We start from the raw sequence: 23702 nt of genomic DNA on the forward strand, positions 1-23702 counted from the left end.
AAACCGGTTTGGCTCGGTGGATAGAGCGTCGGCCTGTGGACTGAAAGGTCCCGGGTTCGATTCCGGTCAAGGGCATGTACCTTGGTTGCGGGCACATCCTCATTGGGAGGTGTGTAGGAGGCAACTGATCGATGTTTCTCTCTCATCGATGTTTCTAGCTCTCTATCCCTCTCCCTTCCTCTCTGTGAAATATCAATAAAATATATTTAAAAAATAAATAAATAAATAAACTTGATTTTTCTTTTGATTTTACATTTCTATGAGCAGCCCAGTCATCCTTTAGTCTCACATTTCATACCCAAATGTGATTCTACCTTTATGTAACCTGATTTCTTTAAGAATTGGGTTTACTTTCCTAATATGCACCAGTAAATAATTCAAATTCATACCCCACTGTATGGAAGAATGGTGTGCTGAAGTGTTTCTTAAAGGAAAACATGTAGCTTTCAGTGTAATTAAGAACCTAGTGTTGGGAGCAGTTCTGAGCTAAAGACCTTTCTTTTAGGTGGTGATTTAAGAATTTTCTTCCACGTGTGACCTCATCTTTGACCTTGACTTTTGTATGTATTATATTATATACAGGATGGCAGAGCAAGCCTGGTACATGATTAGGTACCAGGTAATTGTGAACAAACCCTTAAAATAAATGTTGGTAAATACAACAATATTTGCTTAGAAACTTATGTATCAGTCGTATCTCATACTCCAGGACAATAGTATGTTTTTCTGGTAGCAAACATAAGGTTCTTTCCATTACTACTTTGGTTCAGAAGGAACACCTGAGGGAGAGAAGGTACCACTGAAAATGAATGAATGGCATTTGCTGTTCATGGCTCCAGGCTTTTTCGCTATGGGGAACTTATGGGACCTGGGGCAGGGAAGAAACTGTTTAGCTAGAGCTCTTAACTCTTAACCCAGAATGTTCCCATCTGTGATGCCAAGAATGCTAGTTCTAAAAGACGTTACAGAGCCCTAGCCAGTTTGGCTCAGTGGATAGAACATCGGCCAAAGGGTCCCGGGTTTGATTCTGGTCAAGGGCACAAACCTCTGTTGCAGGCTTGATCCCTAGCCCTCGTGGGGCGGGCACGTGGGCGCGTGTGGGAGGCAACCAATCAGTGTGTCTCTCTCTCACATCGATGTCTCTTGCTCTCTGTCTCCCCCTCCCCATTCCTTTCCACTCTCTCTAAAAATCAATGGGAAAATATCCTTGGGTGAGGATTAACCAAGAATAAATAAATAATGAATAAATAATGGAAGGTGTAAATGGATGCTCTGGCTCGGGCGGGGCGGGGCGGGGCGGGGGGGGGCGGGGGGGGGGGAGCGGGGTGCGGCGGGGTGAATTTCCATGGCCAGTGTTTGAAAGTGCTGAATCAAGCGGAGTTCAACATGATTATTACTCTTCTTCTCAGGGCCTTTTGATGATTATATGCAAATCACAAGCAAAGCGGGGTGGGGATAGGCACAGCGTGGCCAACACTTTGATTGAGTTCACATGTTGAAGTTCATCCGGGCTGGGATCCCCGCTTCCTGCCTGAGCCGGAGGTCTTTGGGCAAGCCTCGGTGAGCCTCAGTTCCTCGGTCTGTAGTAGAGATTGCTGAGACGACGAAGTGCGCCTGTGCTTGTAAACCACACAGCTCGGAATGCCTGGCACATAAGGGACATGTAACCGTTAGCTAGAGCTAACCCTTGGAACCCAGGCCTGATGGCTCTGATGTCTCCATGTTCTAGGTCGTCACAGAAAGAGCCCGGAGTGACGTAACCAAAGTTTTGGCCTCCCTTTTGGCCACTAACTGGGTGGGATGATTTTTAGCTAATTTGCCGCTCTAGTGTTCTGTTTCTTTTAATGTTTGGGAAAAACAAAAATTGATGCCTATAATTTCTTAGTCAAACTCTAATATTATAGGCTCCTTTGGGTTATACCAGTGGTCGGCAAACTCATTAGTCAACAGAGCCAAATATCAACAGGACAACGATTGAAATGTCTTTGGAGAGCCGAAAACCAACTTCAGCGCATGGGCCACGAAGTTTCCATCGCACTGTACGTGCGCGCCCGCATGTGGTATTTTGTGGAAGAGCCACACTCAAGGGGCCAAAGAGCCGCATGTGGCTCGCGAGCCGTAGTTTGCCAACCACTGGGCTATACTATAGAGGCCAGAATTGGCAAGTTCATCTAAAGAGCAAGCATATGATCTCTGAGCAACTGTGTGGGAGAAATTACTTCATTTAATATGTGTGTCAGCTAGTAATAAAATAATTTACTAGGTCACCTCCGGAAAGATAAGCCAGAGTTACAAGTCAGTTTGGCACTTGGTAATCACCATACACTTTAGTATAGAATCGATGTCAGGACTGGATGTGCCTTTATCCAAAACTCAGAGGCATTATCTGCTTTCTGTGATGCGAAACAGAATGTAATGGCCGGCAACGTGACTATTTTACGGTTGTGTCCAAAGGCTAATTTTCTGAAGGTTGGGTCCAGTGGTGGGTGGTGTTCGTGACTGTCTGACTTTGTTACCAACCTAAGTTTAAACCATGAAGTGACGTAACACCTACTGGATTGAGCTTTAATGATCTTACCGGTTCCACTAGTTTAGGACATCAGAGGGCATTCATCTAGTGGATAAAGCAGCGCATCTTCCAAGGGGAGGACCTGAGATTTCTGAAGAGCAAAATCCAGCGATTAGAGCTGTTCAGTTGCTGTCTCACAACTTCTGTTTGCTGAGAAAATGGACTGGTTTGTGCTATTTCTTACTAAAACCCAAGATTGGTGTTGCATTAACATTTTTCTTCCTATTCATTACAAACACCATATGCATTTAGGCCGAGTCATTTTACCCAAATACTAGTTTTCATCCTCCTCAAGTATGTAGGACTAGATCACCGTTGATTTCCTCAACTTGCCATCCTTAACAGGATGCATTTCCTTTTAGGGTTCTTATGTAAGGAAATGGGTGTCACCAGGTCTCCGTGGAGTATTGGTTATAGAGCTGGGGTTTGGGTAGAAGTGGCAGCAGCTGGCGCTGGAATTGCAGGTGAGGCCACCTGGTAAAAGGGTTTTTAGCAGGGGAGTGATGCGGTCATGCTTAGGAATGGTCCCTCTGCAGAGAATGGATTCAAAGACAAAGACTTGAGCAAGTAGCTAAGCAGAGCGGCCAGAGTCATTGGTCCAGGCCCAAGATGGTAAAGTTGGTGCAGTTTGGGGCTAGAGGAGGAGAGATGGAGTTAGGAGACAAGTATGCCCCTTGCTCTCCTTGTAGGCGCTGTGGGTTGCAGAAAGGAGTCAGAAGTGCATTCTGCTCTGGGAAGACCTGCCTCGTGTATGCAGGCTATTGAGTGCTTCCGTTTCCGAGGCTGAACATGGCACAAAGCAGGCACCTCCATCTCCGCCTGCTGCCGATTCCCCCTCATGGTACCTAGTGGCTTTCCACGACAGGTCTGCTCTTCGGTTCGCACCTCTGGCGTTAGCCAAGGGGAAAAGGTCTGAAAGGCGGGCTTTGTTTTCTTCCGCTTGTACTGCAAGCCCGGTTGGCCCGCAGTATTGACACGGCCTCACAGAAAGGGTCAGTCCCAGATGAAACCACCTTGCCGCTGTGAAATCCTCCGGTGGGGCGACTGCTCCGCCCTTGGGGGCCATGACTCTGCACCTTCCCTTCTGGTTACTTTCTTTTTCTTTTTTTTTTTTTTAAATATATTTTATTGATTTTTTACAGAGAGGAAGGGAGAGGGATAGAGAGTTAGAAACATCGATGAGAGAGAAACATCAATCAGCTGCCTCCTGCACACTCCATACTGGGGATGTGCCCGCAACCAAGGTACATGCCCTTGACCGGAATCGAACCTGGGACCCTTGAGTCTGCAGGCCGATGCTCCACTGAGCCAAACCGGTTAGGTTCCTCCTGGTTTCTTTCGTCAGGTGGCTCTATCTCATCCAGCCAGAGGGTGTTCGGAGTGTGTCCTGGGGAGTTGGCTGGGTGTGAAAGCAGTTGTCTGGAGTCACTCCTTTTGGTGGCTTTCTCGAGAGATGCACATGTCTTGGCCTAAGGGAATGTTGGTGCATAATTCATTTCCCTCTCCAGGCATGTTAACTGCAAAAATCTTTTCAGCACAGTGGCATCTTCGCAAAAAGGAATTTGTCCCATTCGAAAAGGTATTTTGTGTTTAAAGGAAAGACACTGGAGATGTTCTTGGGGCGTTATCTGCTACAGAGTGAGAAGGGCCTGCTTGTTATGAAATTGGACTCTCTGGAAGGAATTCGGTAATTCCTCCGATGCGCTCGGCGTGCCTGGCATCAGAGCAGGAGATGACTGGTAGTTTGATGTGAGATTATTTGCCGCACCGGATGGTGGAGGAACAAGTGCTTTTAGCTCCGTTGAAGCACATTACACATCCTGGCCCTGCAGACCCCAAGCAGCCGAGGGCAAGTCAGCTTCTCTAGACGCGCCCTGACCTCCACTCCGAGACCTGTAGCAATTTGGTCTGACAGCTCCTGCAAGGAGCCGGTGGGCGTGGGGAAGTCGGCTGCCTGTCAGGCCACATGTGTGATTGGACTGGGAGAACTGTGAAGTGTCCAGAAATCTCTGGGAGATGTTCCTGCCCATCTGCTTTTTAGTTTGACGGATGTGTCAGTCCGGACAGCTGGGTCACCTAATGAATAGAAATTTAATTGACACACAGGGATCAAATATCTTAGCGTTTCCCATGCCACCTCAGACTTCCCTGACAGAACCCAGAGGCAAGTGCAAGTCATCCAATGAGTTGCTGATAGGAAAACGGGGAGTCTTTTGCTTAACTTTTTAAAAAGACTCTAAGTTACTTAATTGGATGCAGTGCAACACGTTTGGGGCAGATGATCGCCCCGGCTCAGACGTGAGAGATTTTAACGATCAGAACCCTGGAGCTCTCATGATACGTGTTAACTCTGAAACCTGAGACAAAGGCTCTTTCGTTTGAGATCCTCAGTCGACAAATATTTATTAAGAACGCGTGCACTTTGGGAGGGCCAGGGAGCATCCACAGGCCACGAAGACCTGCCTTCAGTGAGTTGTACTCAGCTGAGGGGTGAGAGAAATACACACGTAACCGTTAAATAACCGGTGACTATTTATGTCTTAAATTGTTCAGATGCTACAAAATCCAAAATAGTTGTTTATAACTAGGGAACATATAAGGACCGGAGAAGTCAGAGGCTGTTTGGGAGCAGACAGGCTTTTAGAAAGACCCAGAGTGCACAGGACAAAGGGTAATGCAAGCAGGACTGAGAATTGGTTTTAGGCGGGAGCACCTACAGCCCACGCAGCACTAACTGAGCACCTGCTATCTGCCAGGCACCTGCTATCTGCCAGGCACTGGGACTGCAGGGAGTTGGGGTGGTTAAATGACTAACTGAGTCCAGTCCCTGCCGTCCAAGGAGCTGTGTGGGTGTCATAGGGGTCATTTCAGTTGATGGTAGAGCCGTGGAATGCAGGGCTCCTGACACGGTCCACAAGCTTTGGGAATCACGGCCCGGAATGGTGATAGCCTTGGAACCCAGTCTCTTGCAGGCTGGCCTCAGATCTCAGAGTTAAGCTCTGACCATTCGAGCAGAAAAATTCCAGCACGCTCCTGGCCCAGGGTGGTCATTCAATGCCTGAAGCCAGCCCACTGGAAAACCAATCCCTAGGGTTTCGGCTCAGAATGCGCCGGCGTGGGGTGGCTCACATACACCGGGTTCCCAGGCTTTCCTGTCAGTTGGCCCTGACGCCTGGGGGGCGGGGGCGGGGCCATGTGGGCTCAGGTTTAAAATACTTCGGTGTCCCCAGCCAGCCACTGAAACCTGAGAGAATAAAGTGGTAGTGTTGTGGAGGGCTGGACCCGGCTGTCCTGCTAGGAAGGTTCCAGTCATAGAACAGAAAGTTTTATTTTATTTTCAGGGGAAATCTGATGAAAGCCAATGTACTAAAGGAAACATTTTTTTTTTTTTTAATAATTCCCGTTAGGAACAAACATTCTATTTGACGTTTAAAAATAGGACAATAATGAACATGGCCCTGTTTCCAAACACAAAGATCGTTTAGAGGCAGAGTCTGCTGTATTTGTTCCTGGGCTCTGATGAGATATTGGTGGTAAAATACCAGTTTACTAAAACCATTTGAAGAAAAAAATAATTGCATGTCTACTCTGCCGTCAAGACATGCGTGTTACTCATTCGTATTAAAGAGCTAAAAGCTGTGGAATTGGTATACTTGGTGAGTGATCCGACATAGCCGGCGTGCGATTCGCGGTTACCGAGTGGCAGAAATATAAAAAGAAGGTGCGAGTGTGGGCTTATCTGCATTGGCCACGAAGGCTCTGCTGAGCCAGCGAGCCCTGGAGGCGGGCTCACGGTGGGCTTTTGCACTTTGTCAGTTGAGCATTGCTGGCCCTGCTCTTCGGAAGGTGCCGTGCCGGGCCTCTGCCTGGATCTGGGCTGTGGCGGAAAGCTCTGGACTGCCCAGCCCCCTGGGGAGCACTTGGCTGTAGGGATAAGCGTGGCCAAAGCTCTGAGCATGGCCAGGCCGGCAAACAACATTGGTGGGCCTTGATGGATCCCTGGGTGATGATTTAGCATAAGCACCTTCATACCTTTGTATGCATCCCCAAGAAAGTCTGAAATGATTTCAGTGTTTTGTAGCTTTCCCGGTAAGCTGCACAGTGACTGTGACAAAGTGAATGCCGGAGATGGCTTAAAACTAGCCCTGGGCCCCCAAAGCTCAGGGTTAGCGGAATGCAACCAAATCCACGCATGATAGGTGCTGAGGTCTCTGTGCCACCTTCGTTCTATGGATTAGGCCACATAGGCCTCCCTAGGGGCTTTCGTCTATGGCCAGCCCTTCATACACATTAGCAGGGAGCCCCGAGGAAGGGCAGGGCCAGAAGTGGGGGTTCAGGGGCACAGAGGAGAGGGAGGGGTGGTCACTGCAGTGTAAACCTGAAGAGGAAGGTAATAAGCACATCCCTCATTTCCTCACCGTCCTGAATCCCTTCTCTTTCCTTTCTCAGAGGGCGGAGCTGACGTCTGATAAAGACATGTACCTTGACAACAGCTCCATTGAAGATGCTTCTGGAGTGTATCCCATTGATGACGATGACTATGCTTCTGCATCAGGCTCGGGTAAGGCCGGGGACGTCACCCTCACCTCCGTTCTCCATGCTTGCACGTGTGCACACACACATGCACACACAGTGTCCTGGCTTGGACAGGGAGACAGGCAAAGTGCACAGGGGTTAAGAGCCTGCTCTTTGAGTCCAAGTGCCTGGGTGTGAATTCTAGCTCCCCGTCACCTAAGCTGTGAGATCTTGGGAGTGTATTTAACTTGGCTGGACCTCAGTTTCCTCATGAATAGAATGGGAGGTCCCTACCACATAGGCGTGTTGTGAGGATTAAAGGGGTTGGCACATCTCAGAGCTCTTAAGAGTTTGCTGCTTGGCATGTAGTCAGTGTTCTGTCAACATTAGCTTTTAATTTTATTATTCAGGGTTTGAGAGTGATGTCATGAAAACAACTCCTTCAAAACAAATCCTTCAAACACTAGTTTTATAAAATGGCCAACCCTAGGTTGAAGATTATGGATGACACCAAGGAGAGTTCTAGTTAGTTACTCCTAGGGCAGTGGTCGGCAAACGGCGGCTCGCAAGCCGCGTTTTGCCGCTCTGTTGACTAATGAGTTTGCCGACCACTGACCTAGACTCTCGATTTCAATAATTACAGGCTGTTGTAGTTCCTTGTGATTAAGCCCCTATCCCAGTGGTCGGCAAACTCATTAGTCAACAGAGCGGCAAACCGCGGCTTGTGAGCCGCATGTGGCTCGCGAGCTGCAGTTTGCCGACCACTGTCCTAGGGTATTGTTCAAAAGTAGAAGGGAGAATGTAGCAGGGATAGCCTCAACTCCTTGGTGTATCAGTTATCTGTTGCCTCCGTGATGCTCTATAACAAACCATCCCCAAACGTTGTGAATAAAAACAAGTCACGTACTTAGCTCATCGTTGTATGGGTTGGCAGTTTAAACTGGGCCAAACGGGCTCCTGCACATGTCAGTGGTCAGCTGCAGGTTGGGAAGGCAGCTTTGCTGACCTTGGCCGGACTTTGTCATATGTGTGAAGCAGCTGGGCAGACTTGGCTCTGGTCCACATGGTCTCTCATCCTCTAGCAGGCCAGCCTTTTGTTCACAGGGTGGAGGCAGAGCTCCCCAGAGAGCAGAACTGTGCAAAGCCTCTGAAAGCCTCGGCTTAGAACTGGCGCAGCATCCCTACCACCTTTTATCGGTCGAAGCAAGGCTCGCCCATACTCCACCTCTTAACGAAAGAGCTACAAAGTGACATTGCAGAGGACGTGGGAACGAGGAGGAATGAGCGATTCTGGCCGTTTCCGCAACCCACAGTACATAGTACATGTTTCACCTGGGCCAGGAATAGCCCCCAAGAAGCTGAAAACAGGAAGAGCTTGTACATGTATTTCATTAATGATCAAGTTAGGAATTTGTGGTCAGCAACACACTAGAAAAGTCTTATTCGGGACCTTTCTTGCTTTAAATTTCCATTGTAAATTCAACAGCTGGTACAAGTTAGGCTGAGTATAGTTGTCTGATAATCAGATTGGCCTGGCTTCAGAGTGACCCAGAATAAATTCAGATCCACTGTATCTTTGGTAGAGATCTCGCTACATCAGAGTGCGTGTTTTAAGTTAGCAAATGGCAAGTCTGCAAAAGACAAGTGAGGTTGTGGCTGACCTAGTAACAATGAGCTTACAGTGCAATCCTAAGGTAAAAATAGCCCTCGTTATTCTCGGGAGAGTGATATATATTGCACACACAGATTGAGTGTGAAAAGAGTGCTTCTCCATAGCCCACAACTCTATTAATATATTTCGCTCATGGCACCTCTTTTTCTTCTTTGGCACCTCAGCAGTGCTTTCTAACTAACTGTCATCTTCAAACTGTCCCAGGAAATAATAAACATGGATAGTTGTTTATCTGCATTTCACAGGTTTTAGAATACAAGAGTTGTTAGAGATCTGTAGTTGTTGTTCATGTCATTTTGCTGATTTCTGCTGATTGTCTTTAAGTTTCATATCTACGCAGTGCTGTTCCTCTGCTAATCCCCATGCCCCCATCAGGGTGAAAGGGGTTTGGAGTGAGTCACTGGAAGTCCTGAGCCCACTAATCAGGTGGCTCAAGTAGAGGCTTAGATGTGGGCTGGCATTGCTCTGCCCTGACCCCAGCCTGGGGCACATGATTGCTGCAAAGAAGTTCATCATTTGGACCAGTCCTGGAGGGAAACTTCAGTCAATAGTTACACAGATAAATGTGTCATTACAAACTGTGATAAATGCAATTAGGGTAACAGAGGTGGTACTAAAAATTAACTTAACAGAAGACTCTGAGGTCTTTCCCGAGGGATGGCTTTTGTGCTGAGATCCAGAGGTGAGTTAGGAATCAACGAAGCTTGCTTTCTGGCAGAACATGAGGGGACCACATGGGACAGGCAATAGGGAAGATGTTGCTCATGGAAACTGGAGAGGTAGGCAAGGCTGGGCTTGAGGCATTTAATGTTCATCTCAAGAGCAGTGGAGAGCCATTGTAATAGTTTTAAAAAATATATATTTTTATTGATTTCAGAGAGGAAGGGAGAGGGAGAGAGAGGTAGAAACATCAGTAATGAGAGAGAAGCATTGATCGGCTGCCTCTTGCACACCCCACACTGGGGATTGAGCCCACAACCGGGGCATGTGCCCTGACCAGGAATCGAACTGTGACCTCCTGGTTCATAGGTCAACGCTCAACTCAACCACTGAGCCACACTGGCTGGACCCAGGATAATAGTTTAAAACGGGAGGAAGATGGGGTCACCGCCAGTGTGTGTATAGTGGACTGAAAGGGGGCTCTTAGGAGGAAGGCAGGTATGATGGTTCCTGGAAAGATTACTGTGGCTTGGATGAGTGTGGTTGCCCTGGGACTGTAGAAAGGTGTTAGGATGAAGAGACATAAGAAGGTAAAATCAGTAGAACTGGGCGATTGGCTCGATGGGGTGGGAGGAAGAGGAAGTCAGAGTTGTGATTTATAGGAGTGGAGGGTTCATTCATTGCAAGGTGTCACCAGGTTTGTGGGGCGAGAGGGAGGGAGGTGATGATTTCTGTTTTGGATATTTTAGAGGTGTGTAGTACAGTTGAGTCATTCAGTAAAATGTCAAGTAGGCCTGTGGATATGTACGTCTGAATTTCAGAGAAGTGATAAAAACTAATATATAAACTTAGGTTTCTTTTATATTTGGTTGGTAATTGAAGCCATGAGCATGGATGAGAATAAAAAGTGCAGAGTAAGAAGCCTAGGGCCACCCAGCCAGTGTGGCTCAGTGGTTGAGCGTTGGCCTATGAACCAGGAGGTCACAGTTTGATTCCCAGTCAGGGCACGTGCCTGGGTTGCAGGCTCGATCCCCAGTGTGGGGCGTGCAAGGAGGCAGCCAATTAATGATTCTATCTCATCATTGATGTTTCTGTCTCTCTCTCCCTTTCCCTTCCTCCCTGAAATCAATTATATATATATATATATATATATATATATATATATATATATATATATATATATATATATATTTTTTTTTTTTTTTTAAAGCAACCTAGGGCTGAATCCTAAGGAAGTGTTGATATTTTGTGTCCACATAGAAGTGAATGAATCTGCAAAGGAGACAAGTAGCCGAGAGGTGAGGGGAAAGCCAGGAAGTCAAAGTCATAGAAGCCCAGAGATAAAGTTTCAAGAAGGAGATGATGGTCGACAAGTGCGCAGTGGTGCTAGGAGATGCGATTAGATGAGAACCATTATGGAAAATGCCACTGGATCTAGAAACATGGAGAGCCTTGGTGACCTTAACAAAACAGGACCATAGTGTATGTGATGACAGGAAACATCTCTGACTAGAGGGAGGGGAGCAGACGGTGCGGAAGTGAGCCTGTGAGTAGTCACAGCACCAGTGGAAAAGTCTGGCCAAGCCGAGGGGACCCAGGGCAGCAGCTTCCTCAGAGAGGGGTCAGCCATGGGAGAGTTCTCCTTTTTTGGTTATTGTTTTAAAATGGAAAATAGAGCATGTGGAAGGGAAGACATCTCATTGAGCAGGAAAGATCAACCGTTACAAGTCAACGAAGGGCCACTGGAGAATGTTCAGGATGGTATTCTTTTTGAAACTTGCCAGGCTCCCCACTGATCCACTTTGAAATCACGTCTTCATCCCAGCGTGCGCTGCCGAGTTCTTGACGAGCAGCCGTTTTGAAAGAACATGGCTCTGTTGGTGTCGGCCTTTGACAGTATCATCTGATGATGCGGAAACCTGCATTGTGATTCATGTACTCAGCTCCTCTTTGCTCCTTTCCCCAGGAACGGATGAGGACGTGGAGAGTCCCGAGCTGACAACATCTCGACCGCTTGCAAACATACCGTCCTCTAGTGCTGCTCCCAGAGTGGAAAGCACGACGCTGAAGACGCAGAACAAGATACCTTCTCAGACGAAGGTGGGTTTTGTTCCGCGTGGCGTTGTCAGGTTACTACGAACGCTCCTTCATTTAATGATACAGACCAGTTCTTTTAAGGGGGCCCCCATTTTAAAATAGGGGAGGATGAATGGTCTTTTGTTACACATTGTTGTAAATGGCTCTTACTTACCCTTTATGATGGTTTTGACTTTTACTCACTGGCTACTCCTTTTGTGTGTTAAGTAGACTTTGTTTTTATTTTTTTAAAATATATTTTCATTGATTTCAGAGAGGAATGGAGAGGGAGAGAGAGAGAGAAACATCAGTGATGAGAGAGAATCATTGATGGGCTGCCTCCTGCATGCCTCCTACTGGGGATCAAGCCCGAAACCCAGGCATGTGCCCTGATCAGGAATGGAACCATGACCTCCTGGTTCATAGGTTGATGCTCAACCACTGAGCCACACTGGCCCGGCAGGCTTTGTTTTTTCAAGCAGTTTTAGGTCACAGCAAAATTGAGTGGGAAGCACCGAAAGTTCCTTTTACCATCTGGCCCCACCTACGCACAGCCTCCCCTACTCTCAACAACCTGCACCAGAGGGTACGTTGACATGTCATTGTCACCCAAAGTCCATACTTCACCTTCTTTGAGTTGTCATGGTTTGGGTTCTGACAGATGCATAATGACATGTATCCAGCATTGTAGGGTCATACAGCACACCTTCACTGCCCTAAAACTCCTCTGTGTGCTGTCTGTTCTCCCCCCACCAAACCCTAGCAACCGCTGATCTTTTCACTGTCTCCATCGTTTTGCCTTTTCCAGAATGTCACATAGTTGGAATCATACACTTTGTAGCCTTTTCAGAATGTCTTCTTTCAAGATATGTGTTTAAGGTTCCTTCACCTCTTCATGGCTTGATAACTCATTCTACTTACCTACTTTTAGCTTATATATGAGTATTTTAAAATATATTTTTATTGATTTCAGAGAGGAATGGAGAGGGGGAGAGAGAGAGAGAGAGAGAGAGAGAGAGAGAGAGAGAGAGAGAGAGAGAAACTTCAGTGATGACAGAAAATCACTGATTGGCTGCCTCCTGCACACCTCCTACTAGGGATAGTTCTACAACCCAGGCATGTGCCCTGTCGGGAATCAAACTGTGACCTCCTGGTTCATAGGTTGATGCTCACTCACTGAGCCACACTGGCTGGGCTACATAAATATTTTTTAAAGGGTGGTCCTTTTAAAGGAACTCACAGACAAATTAAGAAACAAAATCATTTTTATTTATTTGGCCCAAGCCAAGAAAATTTATTTTCATTCCATAAAGAATTTGTTCTGAGTGAAAACCATTGGGAAATTTACATATGCTGAAATAGGTTATGGAATAAGAAGATTCCAGATACAAATTGCAATAAGTTTTTTCTCAGTCTCCACCAGCTCATCATCAATGGTATATAAACTTTGACCTCTTTCAATGATAATGATGATCTTAGTACATCTCTATATATTCGTTTTGAGAGCTGACATCAAGAAATAAGAGCAGAGCAGAGGTACTAGCTAAAGAAAACTCTAAGACTTGTGATTTTGGCTTTACTAATGTTCCATTGCCATGAACTGGCAATAGGAGCTGGCCACCCACTACTAGATAAGCTTTTTAATGTTGGAAAACGCATATTAGAGTCTGAAGAAAGCCTGGGTTTTACATCCTGGGTCTGGTCAAATTTCTGAGCTTCTCTGAGCCCATTTCTCATGGATCATTGAGAAAGATTAAATGTGAGGAGGGCAGGTTACATGGCCCTCGAGTCCTGGTAAACATTCTGTAAGTCTTAACTGCATTTGGTCAGAGCAGTGGAGACCAAGCCCATTTGCCAAATAAACATGTGTAACAACTGCAGCGGTAGACCGCGTAGACAGCCCAGGCAGTGTGCTGCGTACGGGATCTGATTAACATCATTCCTTCTTGGAGCTCACCCACCTGTTGGTGCCAAGCTTCTGGGGCAGATAGGATGTGCAAGGCTGTGTCATGCAGGCAGTGACAGGCCTTTTCTGGAATAAGCAGCACCCGCCCCTCTGCAGGCAGGAACACCGGTGGGCTTCCTGCCCTTCCATTTTCCTACCCTTACTGAGTGCCTTTGTCCGTCCCCCCTTGCCATCCCCTCCCCCGATCCTCCATCCTCTGTCCTCCCAGTGACTGTGGTGGATGGTGAATGACGCAGCTGGAAGGGTGTCCGCAGATGTGGAGTAGCCAGGTCAACCTTCTCCAGACTGAAGTGCTCTCTGGAGGACTCAGAAGGGTCAGTAGCTGATCGGCTTCACAGGCCGGGTGACAGGAAAGAAAGGCGAAGCTCTGTGAGCAGCGAGGCAGACACACCTGGCATGTGCTTGTCCGTGCATGGTAGCTGCTCCATAAATGTATGAAGTTGAGTGAATGAAAGAAAGAAGAGGAAGGTGGGAAATGCAGATGGTGGGATGGCGGAACACCCCAGAGCGCGTGTGGCACAATTCCCCATTGTGGCTCTTACCACAGGCATTTGGCTTTGCCACATTTTTATTTGAACCACGTGTCACGGCTGACCATTTGGACTCATTAGCTTGAGGCCAGAAACTCAGTTCTGGCTTTCAGTGATAAATAGTATCCTAAGCCAAATCCAATTTGTCATAGAGTTCTGGTCAACTATGGATTGAAAATTGATTTTAAGTTTTTAAAAATTAGCTTTAAGTAAGTAACTGTGTCAGGTCACGATAAAGAAGATACATGTTTGGCAGGTGAGTGCAGAAATTATGGATCTTCAAACATTTAAATATATTTGCATTCCTACTATCATTTGTATAGTAATAATTTCATTCATTCATGGGAGATTTATTGAGTGCTATCCATGATGTGTCAAATACTATTCTAGGCACTGATCATTGATAATGAATAATATTAATACTAGTGATTAATTGTTTTATTTTGTAGTTACATGGCACAGCTAAATTAAACATTGCCTCTAGGATACTATTAATGTAGACTTGGCTTTTGAATGGGTCTCACTATGGCATGAATGTCACCATTAAAGGTACTTTTTCTAGTTTGATGTACATTTATGTGACAAAAAATAAAAAGAACAGTTATTTGTTCAAGTAGAACATTGCTCTTAATCTTTCCTTCCATTACATTTCCATGGCATTTAGACAGGCAGACATGGATGTGACAGATCTTTAATCGGCTTCATGAAATCATCTGTTCTCCTTTTGCCACTTTGATTTAGCACGTATATATAGGAGTTACGGTATTTCATACTAATTATATACTGTAGAAAGAATTCTTCTTCGTCAAGCCCCTGCTTCCATACAATAAAACTTTTCAATTTAAAGAGTAAATGTCCTATTCAGGGAACCTGGATGCTTGTGCACTGATGGACCATCCCCCTAGGAGCACGGGGACCCCAGTTCTGTGCAACCTCCTGTCCCCACACTCGAGGAGCCCTGGCATGCAAGCTGCGTCCCTGCTGCTGGATTAGAAGCTGAGTCAGGGGGAATCCAAGTGTCAACTCTCAAAGGATTGTAGGGACTCCAAAAACCGGAAGGGCCATCATGATATTTGTCATAACAGTGGGACAGAGATGATGTGGGCAAGGTAAACTCGTCTCTTATTTCACAGTGGCTGCTTATTCCATCTCGTTTGCCACCAGAACTTGCTTACCTCCTTCCCTAGTCACAAACCTGAGAGTATCCACCCATGTGAGTTTCCTCTTCCCTTTCCTAAACTCTAGTGGCAGTGCTAATGAGCGGTGAAAATGTCCCTAGGTTAGAACCCACATAACCCTTCTCTTGTCTGTTGAGTTGTTTGTCCCTCTGTCAGGCAGCTGACTAGTGGTGGGATTTCATGAGGAGAATGGAGGAAACTCAAGCAGAGTACTACCAGGGAGCTTCCCTCTTCTGCTTTTTGTTTGGTACATGAGGCCCTGGGGAGACCTTCCATATTTTCTTCTCTCACAAGGATGTGAGATTTTAGATGTATTTTGTGCAGCTATGAAAAATGATCACTTATCCATGGCCACGGCTTTTTGTTTTGTTTGTTTTGTTTGTAAGTTATAGCACATTGGGAAAGTAAGGCACTGTCTCACACTGTACTACATACTATCCTCACTGGAAGTCTAAAGCTCTGTCACCGAGGCAGGGACCCACTGACCTCACATACTCTGGATTTCAAATGGGTCTAGTTTACTATAGTCCTTCTTAGAAATGCCCATGATTGTTTAAGGCACCCCAAGAAGGTGAGATCTTTCCAAGGTTATTTATTCATCTAGAAGTAAGTAGTAGGCTACCACTTTGGATGAACCCTGACCTTCAGAAAGCAGTCAGGCATTAACTGGATCATAGCTTAGTGTCCTAATGAAGATGGTTGGCTATTCTTAGGAAGAGCAGTAGAGCTAAAAGAGATTATTGTCTTCAAGATTAGCCCAAAGCATTGACAGTGCTTTTCATCAATAGTGGTGACCAACAAGAACTTCAGGCTCAGAGAGTAAGTAACTCACATAAACTTAAGATTCTCTAACCCAGTGGTCTTCAAACCATAAAATTGTCTGACGAGCTTTAAAAACAACAAAAAATCAGTGGTAGCTTCCCCACCCCAAACCCATTGAAACAGAATCTCTAGTGGTAGGGCCTGCATCTTTTTTTTTTCTTTTTTTTTAACTTTTTGGGTTTCACTGTAACCATAGGTCATTCACACAAGAGAGACAGTGATAGAGCTGAATGCTAGAAAGCCAATAGATGACTTATGTGTTGATGTTATAGACTGTAAAGTGTTCTGGGGTTTTGGAGAGGTGAAAGATGAGGGAGGGCTTTGTTAGGGACAGATGGACAATGCAAGAAGTGAAAAATTTGGATTGGAGTTAGGAGAAATACATGAACCAAGTCACAGATGTTAAGGTCAATTTTGGTAAGTAAGTGGCAATAGAGATGGCTGTGCAGGGTTTCCTAGTGGGGATTAGGCTTGTGGGGGAGTCTAGAAGCCCCCCGATATATGCGGTTATGAGGTTGTTGCAAGAATGTGGGTGTGGTGTGATAAAGACCTGAGGCTGTGGAAATGAGAGTGCAAGGGAAGGAACTTATTGGAGAGAATGGTGAAAGGCAAATTGACAGGATTGTGATACAGCGAACTGTGATACAGCTTGGATGGTGCAAACATAATAACTTAGGGTGGGGGGGCAAAAGAATAGTTGGTACCATGAATGGAAATAGAAAGAAGATTGATCTTATTCGGTGCTTCAGCCAAGGGTTAGTGTCCTATAGGCAGCTGGGTAGATGATGATAACGCTGACTGGAGATGATGTTTTGAGAGTGATTATCTTAGACTCAGTCTTTGGAATTGTAGAATAACCAAGAGCCTGCGAGTGTTCTTCATTGGTAAAACAAACAAACAGACCAAACCCGAGGTCCAGAAAGTGGTGTGACCTAGGGTCACACAGGAGCTACTTGCAGCACCCAGGTCCCCTGAAGCTCTAGTTCAGGGCTCCCTGAGTTGCAAGAATGCATGAGTAGAGGCGAGGGCTATAGAGCAAGCCTGGGGGGCACTCTCCACAGAGAGGGATCAGGAAGAACCCTTAGAGAGCACCTGGAGACAATGCCTGAAAGGAAGCTGTCGCAATGCCCGCAATGCCCGGTGTGGCAAATGGATGGGGTAAGAACTGCTACAATGCCCTGGGCTGAACAGCCAGCGCCTAAGGATGGCCTGAGGTCAGAGGAGTGTGAGAAAGTAGAGATCTTTTGCAACGTCACCTAAAACAACCTAACCATGTCATCAGGATTGTTATGAACTCTCCATCTTGCCAATACACGTGATTTTCTGTTATTAAAAAACCATGAACTAGGTAAACAATCCAATCAAAAAATGGGTAAAAACACTTTTCGAAAGTGGACATATAGAAGGCTAAGAAGCATATGAAAAAATGTTCAAAGTCACTAATCATCCAAGAGATGCAAATCAAAAGGACAATGAGGTACCATCTATACCTGTCAGAATAGGTACCATCAACAAATCAACAAACAACAAGCGCTGGAGAGGATGCGGAGAAAAAGGAACCCTCCTGCACTGCCGGTGGGAATGAACAGCCACTGTGGAAAACAGTATGGCTTTTCCTCCAAAAATTAAAAATGGAACTCCCATTTGACCCAGTGATCCCACTTCTAGGAATATACCCCAAGAAATCTGAAACACCAATCAGAAAGAATATATGCACCCCTATGTTCATAGCAGTGCAATTTACAATAGCTAAGACTTGGAAACTGCCTAAGTGCCCATCAGCAGATGAGTGAATTAAAAGCTGGTACATATACACAATGGAATACTACGCTGCTGTAAAAAAGAAGGAACTCTTACCATTTGCAACAGCAGGGATGGATATGGAGAGCATTATGCTAAGCGAAAGAAGCCAGTTGGAGAAAAATAAGTATCACATGATCTCACTCAATAGTGGAATATAATGAACAACATAAACCAATGAGCAAAAATAGATCCAGAAACATAGAAGCATCAAACAGACGGTCAAAATCACAGAGGGAAGACCTGGGAGGGCGGGAGGATGGTGGTAAGAGATCAACTAAAGGACTTGTATGCATGCCTATGAGCATAACCAATGGATACCGACAGTAGGGGGTGAGGGCCTGTGCTGGGGGGAGGGAGCGGGCTGAGAGAGAATGGGGAAAAAAGGAGACTCATGTACTTTTAACAATAAAGGATTAAAAAAAACAAAAACCCATGAACTATATGGGTTTATCATAGAACTCACCCATTTGGTAAAAACATCACAAAAAGTGATTATCCCAATCATTTCCTAAACTCATTGTTTGGGGGGGGAAAAAAGCAACTTTGAAATATACTTACTCTTCTTTTTAGCACATTAAAACATCTTTACGATCTTTCCCTTTTCCCATACCAGTCACCTGAAGAAATCGATAAGGAGGAAGTTCACCCCGGGGACTCAGAAAGGAAAAGGGACCCAGCTGAAGAGGAGACAAATGTGTACACTGAGAAGCACCCAGACAATCTGTTTAAAAGAACAGAAGTCCTGGCAGGTGAGTCGCCTGGCAGGGGGCAGGGGAGAGGGTCCTTAAATGGACTTCTCTGTTTGTCTAAGTGAGGTTCAGGGGTGAAGGCAAAGTTTGCTGAATGTCACCTTTCTCAGAAAGCAGCCTGGGAGAGGGGGTGGGGAGGGGAGCGGGTCTCATTCCAGCACGAGAGGCAAGAGTTAGGCACATGTCCTTGTTTTCTGTCCACTCTCTCAGGCTCGCCCTCGGCCAGCCAGCCGTTGTGGGGGAGCTGCGGGCGGGGGCAGAAGAGGAAAGTTAAGGTGTGAATTGGTCCAGAACAACTGGGTGTGGGGGAGGGCAGGAAGTGAAGATCTGTCAGTCGTTCTCAACGTAAATGACAGAGAAGGAAAAGATCTTGGTGGAGAGAAGGCAGTTGACACAAGGAACACACCCAAGGCATTACGGATGTTGCTCTCCTTGTGACGTATCTGATGAAAGTGTGAACGTTTGATTTTAGAGGGGAAGATTGGCAAGATTTAAGAACACGATATCCTTGAAAGGATAGCCCCAAATTCAAGTCCAGAAAAAAAAATTTGCAAGCTTTTTTTCCCCCCTACTCTTACAAAACTTAAGTAAATCATGTTTTGTTTTCATGGAAAAAGCAGTTAGCAGATGAGACTGTGAAATGTGAGAACGGAAAAGAGGAAAGAGTCTTAAAGGATGGAATTAGTTGAGCCTCACAGCTAGATTTTTCTTAATGAGGCTTTTGGGTGATATTATTAATACAAATCAAAGAAAGTATGGTACCTTCCCGAGGAATGTCAGCTTTGCACAATTGCCTGGTTGCTTCCTTGAATCCAGGTTTTAACATTTGGGGGGTTTTCCAGTTAAGCCTTTGAGGAAAGGGTTGTGAGATAGATGGGGCGTGACAAAGCGACTTCTGCAGCCCCAGTCTTCTTCTGAAAGCAGTGTCCCTCTTGGTGTGTTGCAGCCGTCATCGCTGGCGGAGTGATTGGCTTCCTCTTTGCCATCTTCCTCATTCTGCTGCTGGTGTATCGCATGAGAAAGAAGGATGAGGGAAGCTACGACCTCGGAGAACGCAAACCATCCAGTGCCGCTTACCAGAAGGCACCTACTAAGGAGTTTTATGCGTGAAACTCCCACTTGGTGTCTCTATTTATGAGATCACTGAACTTTAAAAAATAAAGCTTTTGCATAGAATAATGAAGATCTTTGTTTTTTTTTTGTTTTTTTTTTGTTTTGTTTTTTTGTTTTTCATTAAAGAGCCATTCTGGCACTTTAATGATAAAACCCCATTGTATTTAAAACTTTACATGTATTTCTTTAGAACAACATAAAATGAAAACTTAACATCTGCAGTGTTCTGTGAGTAGCAGTGGCAAAATATTGTTATGAAAATTCTCAATGTTCATGGAATCGGTCTAAACTTTTATGCGCAAATGATTGTTTTTCTTCAGTGGTTCGACGATGAACGCTGTTTAATTTGTGTCAGCATGTCTCCACCGGACCGAGCCAAGTTGGTCTTAACTTTGTTAATTTATCTGTTGTTCCCTTCCTCTCCTCGGCTCTCCCCTTGTGTCCCGTGAAAAACAAAACAAAACTCTACGCCTTTTGTAGCTGTTACGGTGCAATTTGTCTTTGGATAATTTAGATAATGGTAATTTAGTGTATATGTGATTTTCAAATATGTAAACTTTAACCTCCACTTTGTATACATTTTTTTAAGTGTCAGACTATCCATTTTACACTTTGTTTTTCATTACCTGTAGCTTCAGGCAGATTTGCAAGAGCAAAGTAATGTGTAAAATTGGATTATTACCAGAAAACTGTTTAGTCATATCTAATCAGATCTTCTTTTGGGGGGATTTGATGTGAGTTACTGACAAGCCTCAGCAAACCCAAAGATGCTAACAGTATTTTGAGAAGTTGCTACAGATTCCTTTGGCCACTGTATTTGTTAATTTCTTGCAATTTGAAGGTACGAGTAGGAGTTTGAGGAAAAATCAGTTTTTGTTCCTAAAAATGCATTTAAGTTGTAAGCGTCTTTTTAAGCCTTTGAAGTGCCTATGATTCTATGTAACTTGTCACAGACTGGTGTTAATGAGTATATATAACAGTTAAAAAAAAAAAGTTGGTATTTTATAAGCACAGACAATTCTAATGGTAACTTTTTTGTAGACTTATGAATAGACATAAATTGTAATTTGGGAACATAAAAACTACTGAATAAATCATGTGGCCTCATAATGGAAAATGTCACTGTTATAAATTTTGCACATTTCGATCAAATGTACATCTCCCCTTGGCTAATGACGGTCTGCTCTCAGGGATGATGTGGGTTTGATTTCTGAGTGGTCCTCAGTGTCTGAGTCACAACGCGAGAGCTCCTCATCGAGGCTGTTACAGATTCGCCTCCCGATTGGCCAGAGGAAATCTGAATGTATCATCCTGTGCGTATTGGGGCGTGGATATTAGAAGACTGCCAGGATGGGAACTGAAGTTTGCAACCTTTACCGGATAGCTGATGGCAATGTGGAGACAGATGCCTGCTTTTGCAAACAGTTTAAGGTTATAAATTCCAAAGAATGGAAGGGAGTTTCCTGACGTTGGTATCTAAGATTTCGTTTTTCTTGTTAATCCTCTCTTGAGGACATTTTCCCATTGATTTGGTTTTGGTTTTTTTTTGTTTTGTTTTTTGTTTTTTTTTAGAGAGATTGGAAGGGAGGGGGAGAGAAACATCGATGTGAGAGAGACACATCGATTAGTTGCCTCCTGCACGTGCCAGACCCGGGCTGGGGATTGCCAGGGATTGCGCCTTCGACTGAGTTGTGACCTGAATGGAACCCAGGCCCCTTCAGGCCATGGCCGACGCTCTATTCACTGAGCCAAACTGGCTAGTGCTGAGATTTAGTTTTATAGGTTGATTTACCTTTGAAACTGTGCTCCAACTCTCTCCTGCAGCCAAAGCGAAGCACTCATAAATGGAACTCCCATCATTTAAAGAGAGAAGGGCGGGGAGGCTCTGTGTATGAAAAGGAGGCCTTTGCTGCTTAGGGTTGAAATTGCAACAAGCATTGATGTCTGCGGGGGAGATGGAAGTATGAGTCCCCTGCCTGGGTACTTCTTTCTAACGAAACGTTTCCTTTTTCTACTTTACCATTTATTTTCTCTTAAATTGTGGGCTGCCAGAATAGGAAGAAGACAGCAAAAACAGTAGCCTTTCCAACATAGAATTTACTTTTAATAAAGATGAATACTTCATTTAGAGACAATTCCCTGGAATTGCCACAGGACTCTTTTTTTTTTTTTTTTTTTTTTAATTTAAAACAACACTTGGAACAGTGTTTACTTAAATTCTTAGTGGCTCGAATTCTCAAATTCCTGCCCGCTACGTGCAGAACCGGTCCACTCTGGAGGGATTAAAAGGCAGTGATCGCAGCCTCTAAAGCTGTACAGTGCCCCTCGGTTCCAGGCGAAGGATCTAGTGGGCTTACCTCTCCCAGCTCGGGGCCTAGTGGAAGTCAGTTCGTAGAATAACAACTGCTGGGAAAATCTGTGCCAGGAAGAGAACATTTCTAGCAAATATTTTGTCACTGCTGTAAAGCAAAATATTTGTTCAAGTGCCAAAATAAAGTCTGTCATGCTGGAAGTAAAAACCATTGTATACATGGACATCCAGTCCTCGTCCACTGTGTCTTTTCTGCTGAGCTTTCTTTTCTCACTTTTAAGATGCAATAAATAGTGCTATAGGAAGTGTTAGTGATGATTACCGAGTTCGGGAAAAGTTGGGTCCAGTCTAAGTATGAAAGCCAATATGAAAATGTCCTGTTTCTGTAACCACGTGTAAACGGTTTCCTTTGTGTGAATATGGCCTTGTGTTCGGGAGACCTGCAGAATTGAAACTGTCCCATTTTCAGCATATGGGGGGGACATGGGGTGAGCTCACTTTTTTTAAGTTTCAACCGCAGGTGAATGGGGACCTGGTTAATCAAATTGAATGTGGGTTGGACAAGTTTGCAGACATTGCCACCTATTAATGTTAAAAGTTGATAGTTTCAGATCCAGTGTTGAGTGAATTGGTATCTTTGTGATACACTTCTTTTTTTAAAAATATATTTTATTGATTTTTTACAGAGAGGAAGGGAGAGGGATAGAGAGTTAGAAACATCGATGAGAGAGAAACATCAATCAGCTGCCTCCTGCACACCCCCTTCTGGGGATGTACCTGCAACCAAGGTACATGCCCTTGACCAGAATCGAACCTGGGACCCTTCAGTTTGTAGGCCGATTCTCTATCCACTGAGCCAAACCAGTTAGGGCCGTGATACTTCTTTTTTGCAAGTTAAACAAAATACACCTGTTTATTGAGGATGCAGCCTCTTTCTATAGGGTTTAGGAGACTAAGCTAAATAAGTAGAACATAATTCCCTTACTCTGGTTGACGTAGGCCAGGGGTGGGGAACCTTTTTTCTGCCAAGGGCCATTTGGATATTTAAAATAACATCATTCTCAGGCCATACAAAATTATCAACTTAAAGATTAGCCTGCTATATTTGGTCAAACATTTAATGACCTCACTCTTCATGCGTTGGCAGGGCCAGACCAGATGATTTCTTGGACCTTCTGTGGCCCATGGGCCAGATGTTGCCCTCCCCTGCCCTAGGAGGTTTCTCATGAAAAGGAATCAAGCCAGATGATAGACGAAGTATGAATTGAGTAAACACTAGAGTTTTTTTGGTGCTAATATTTTATTACAATAGTGAAATTTGAGATTTGGCCATTTCTGGGGAATTAGATTTTGCTGGCATAGAAAACTTTAAAAAGGATAGGACAACTGTTTGCCATTTAGTGGTAAAAACAGTATTAACATAAATTTTGTCCCTCCCACCTAACTCTGGGTGACTTCACGCTTATGTTTTTGGTTCAAAGATTTCATGCCTTTTTTTTTTGTTGTTTCTCTGCTGCATGTGGTGGTTAGCGGGGCCTTTTCTGACCAAGGAATCGTGGTCGCTTTGGGAGCAACGTGGTGTCCTGGGAGTTAGCTGGAAGGGTGTAACCCAAGTGGCAGCGTGACGCTTTAGGCTTCTGGTGTTCAGATGTGCTGAGTGCAGACTAACTCATTCCAGGTGCCTTGGCAATATAGCATTCAAGCAACAGATGCTTGTATGTGCAAGGCATCCGAGGCT

The 23702-nt window shown here is 45.0% G+C and overlaps 1 protein-coding gene across 2 annotated transcripts in view; it reads left to right on the forward strand.

Moving 5' to 3' along the window:
* The window catches only part of SDC2 (syndecan 2), a 102737-nt gene extending 80549 nt beyond the window's left edge, over positions 1-22188 (forward strand). For both annotated transcript variants that reach the window (XM_080646189.1, XM_080646188.1), the window contains 4 exons: positions 7019-7130; positions 11383-11516; positions 18405-18540; positions 19487-22188. In XM_080646189.1, the coding sequence (XP_080502315.1) occupies positions 7019-7130; positions 11383-11516; positions 18405-18540; positions 19487-19650 (546 nt within the window). In that variant the 3' untranslated portion in view covers positions 19651-22188. The remainder of the gene's footprint in view (positions 1-7018; positions 7131-11382; positions 11517-18404; positions 18541-19486) is intronic.
* Positions 22189-23702: the final 1514 nt, after the last annotated feature.

The sequence above is a fragment of the Plecotus auritus genome (genome assembly GCF_963455305.1).
Source record: "Plecotus auritus genome assembly, chromosome: 11".
Lineage (NCBI taxonomy): Eukaryota > Metazoa > Chordata > Mammalia > Chiroptera > Vespertilionidae > Plecotus > Plecotus auritus.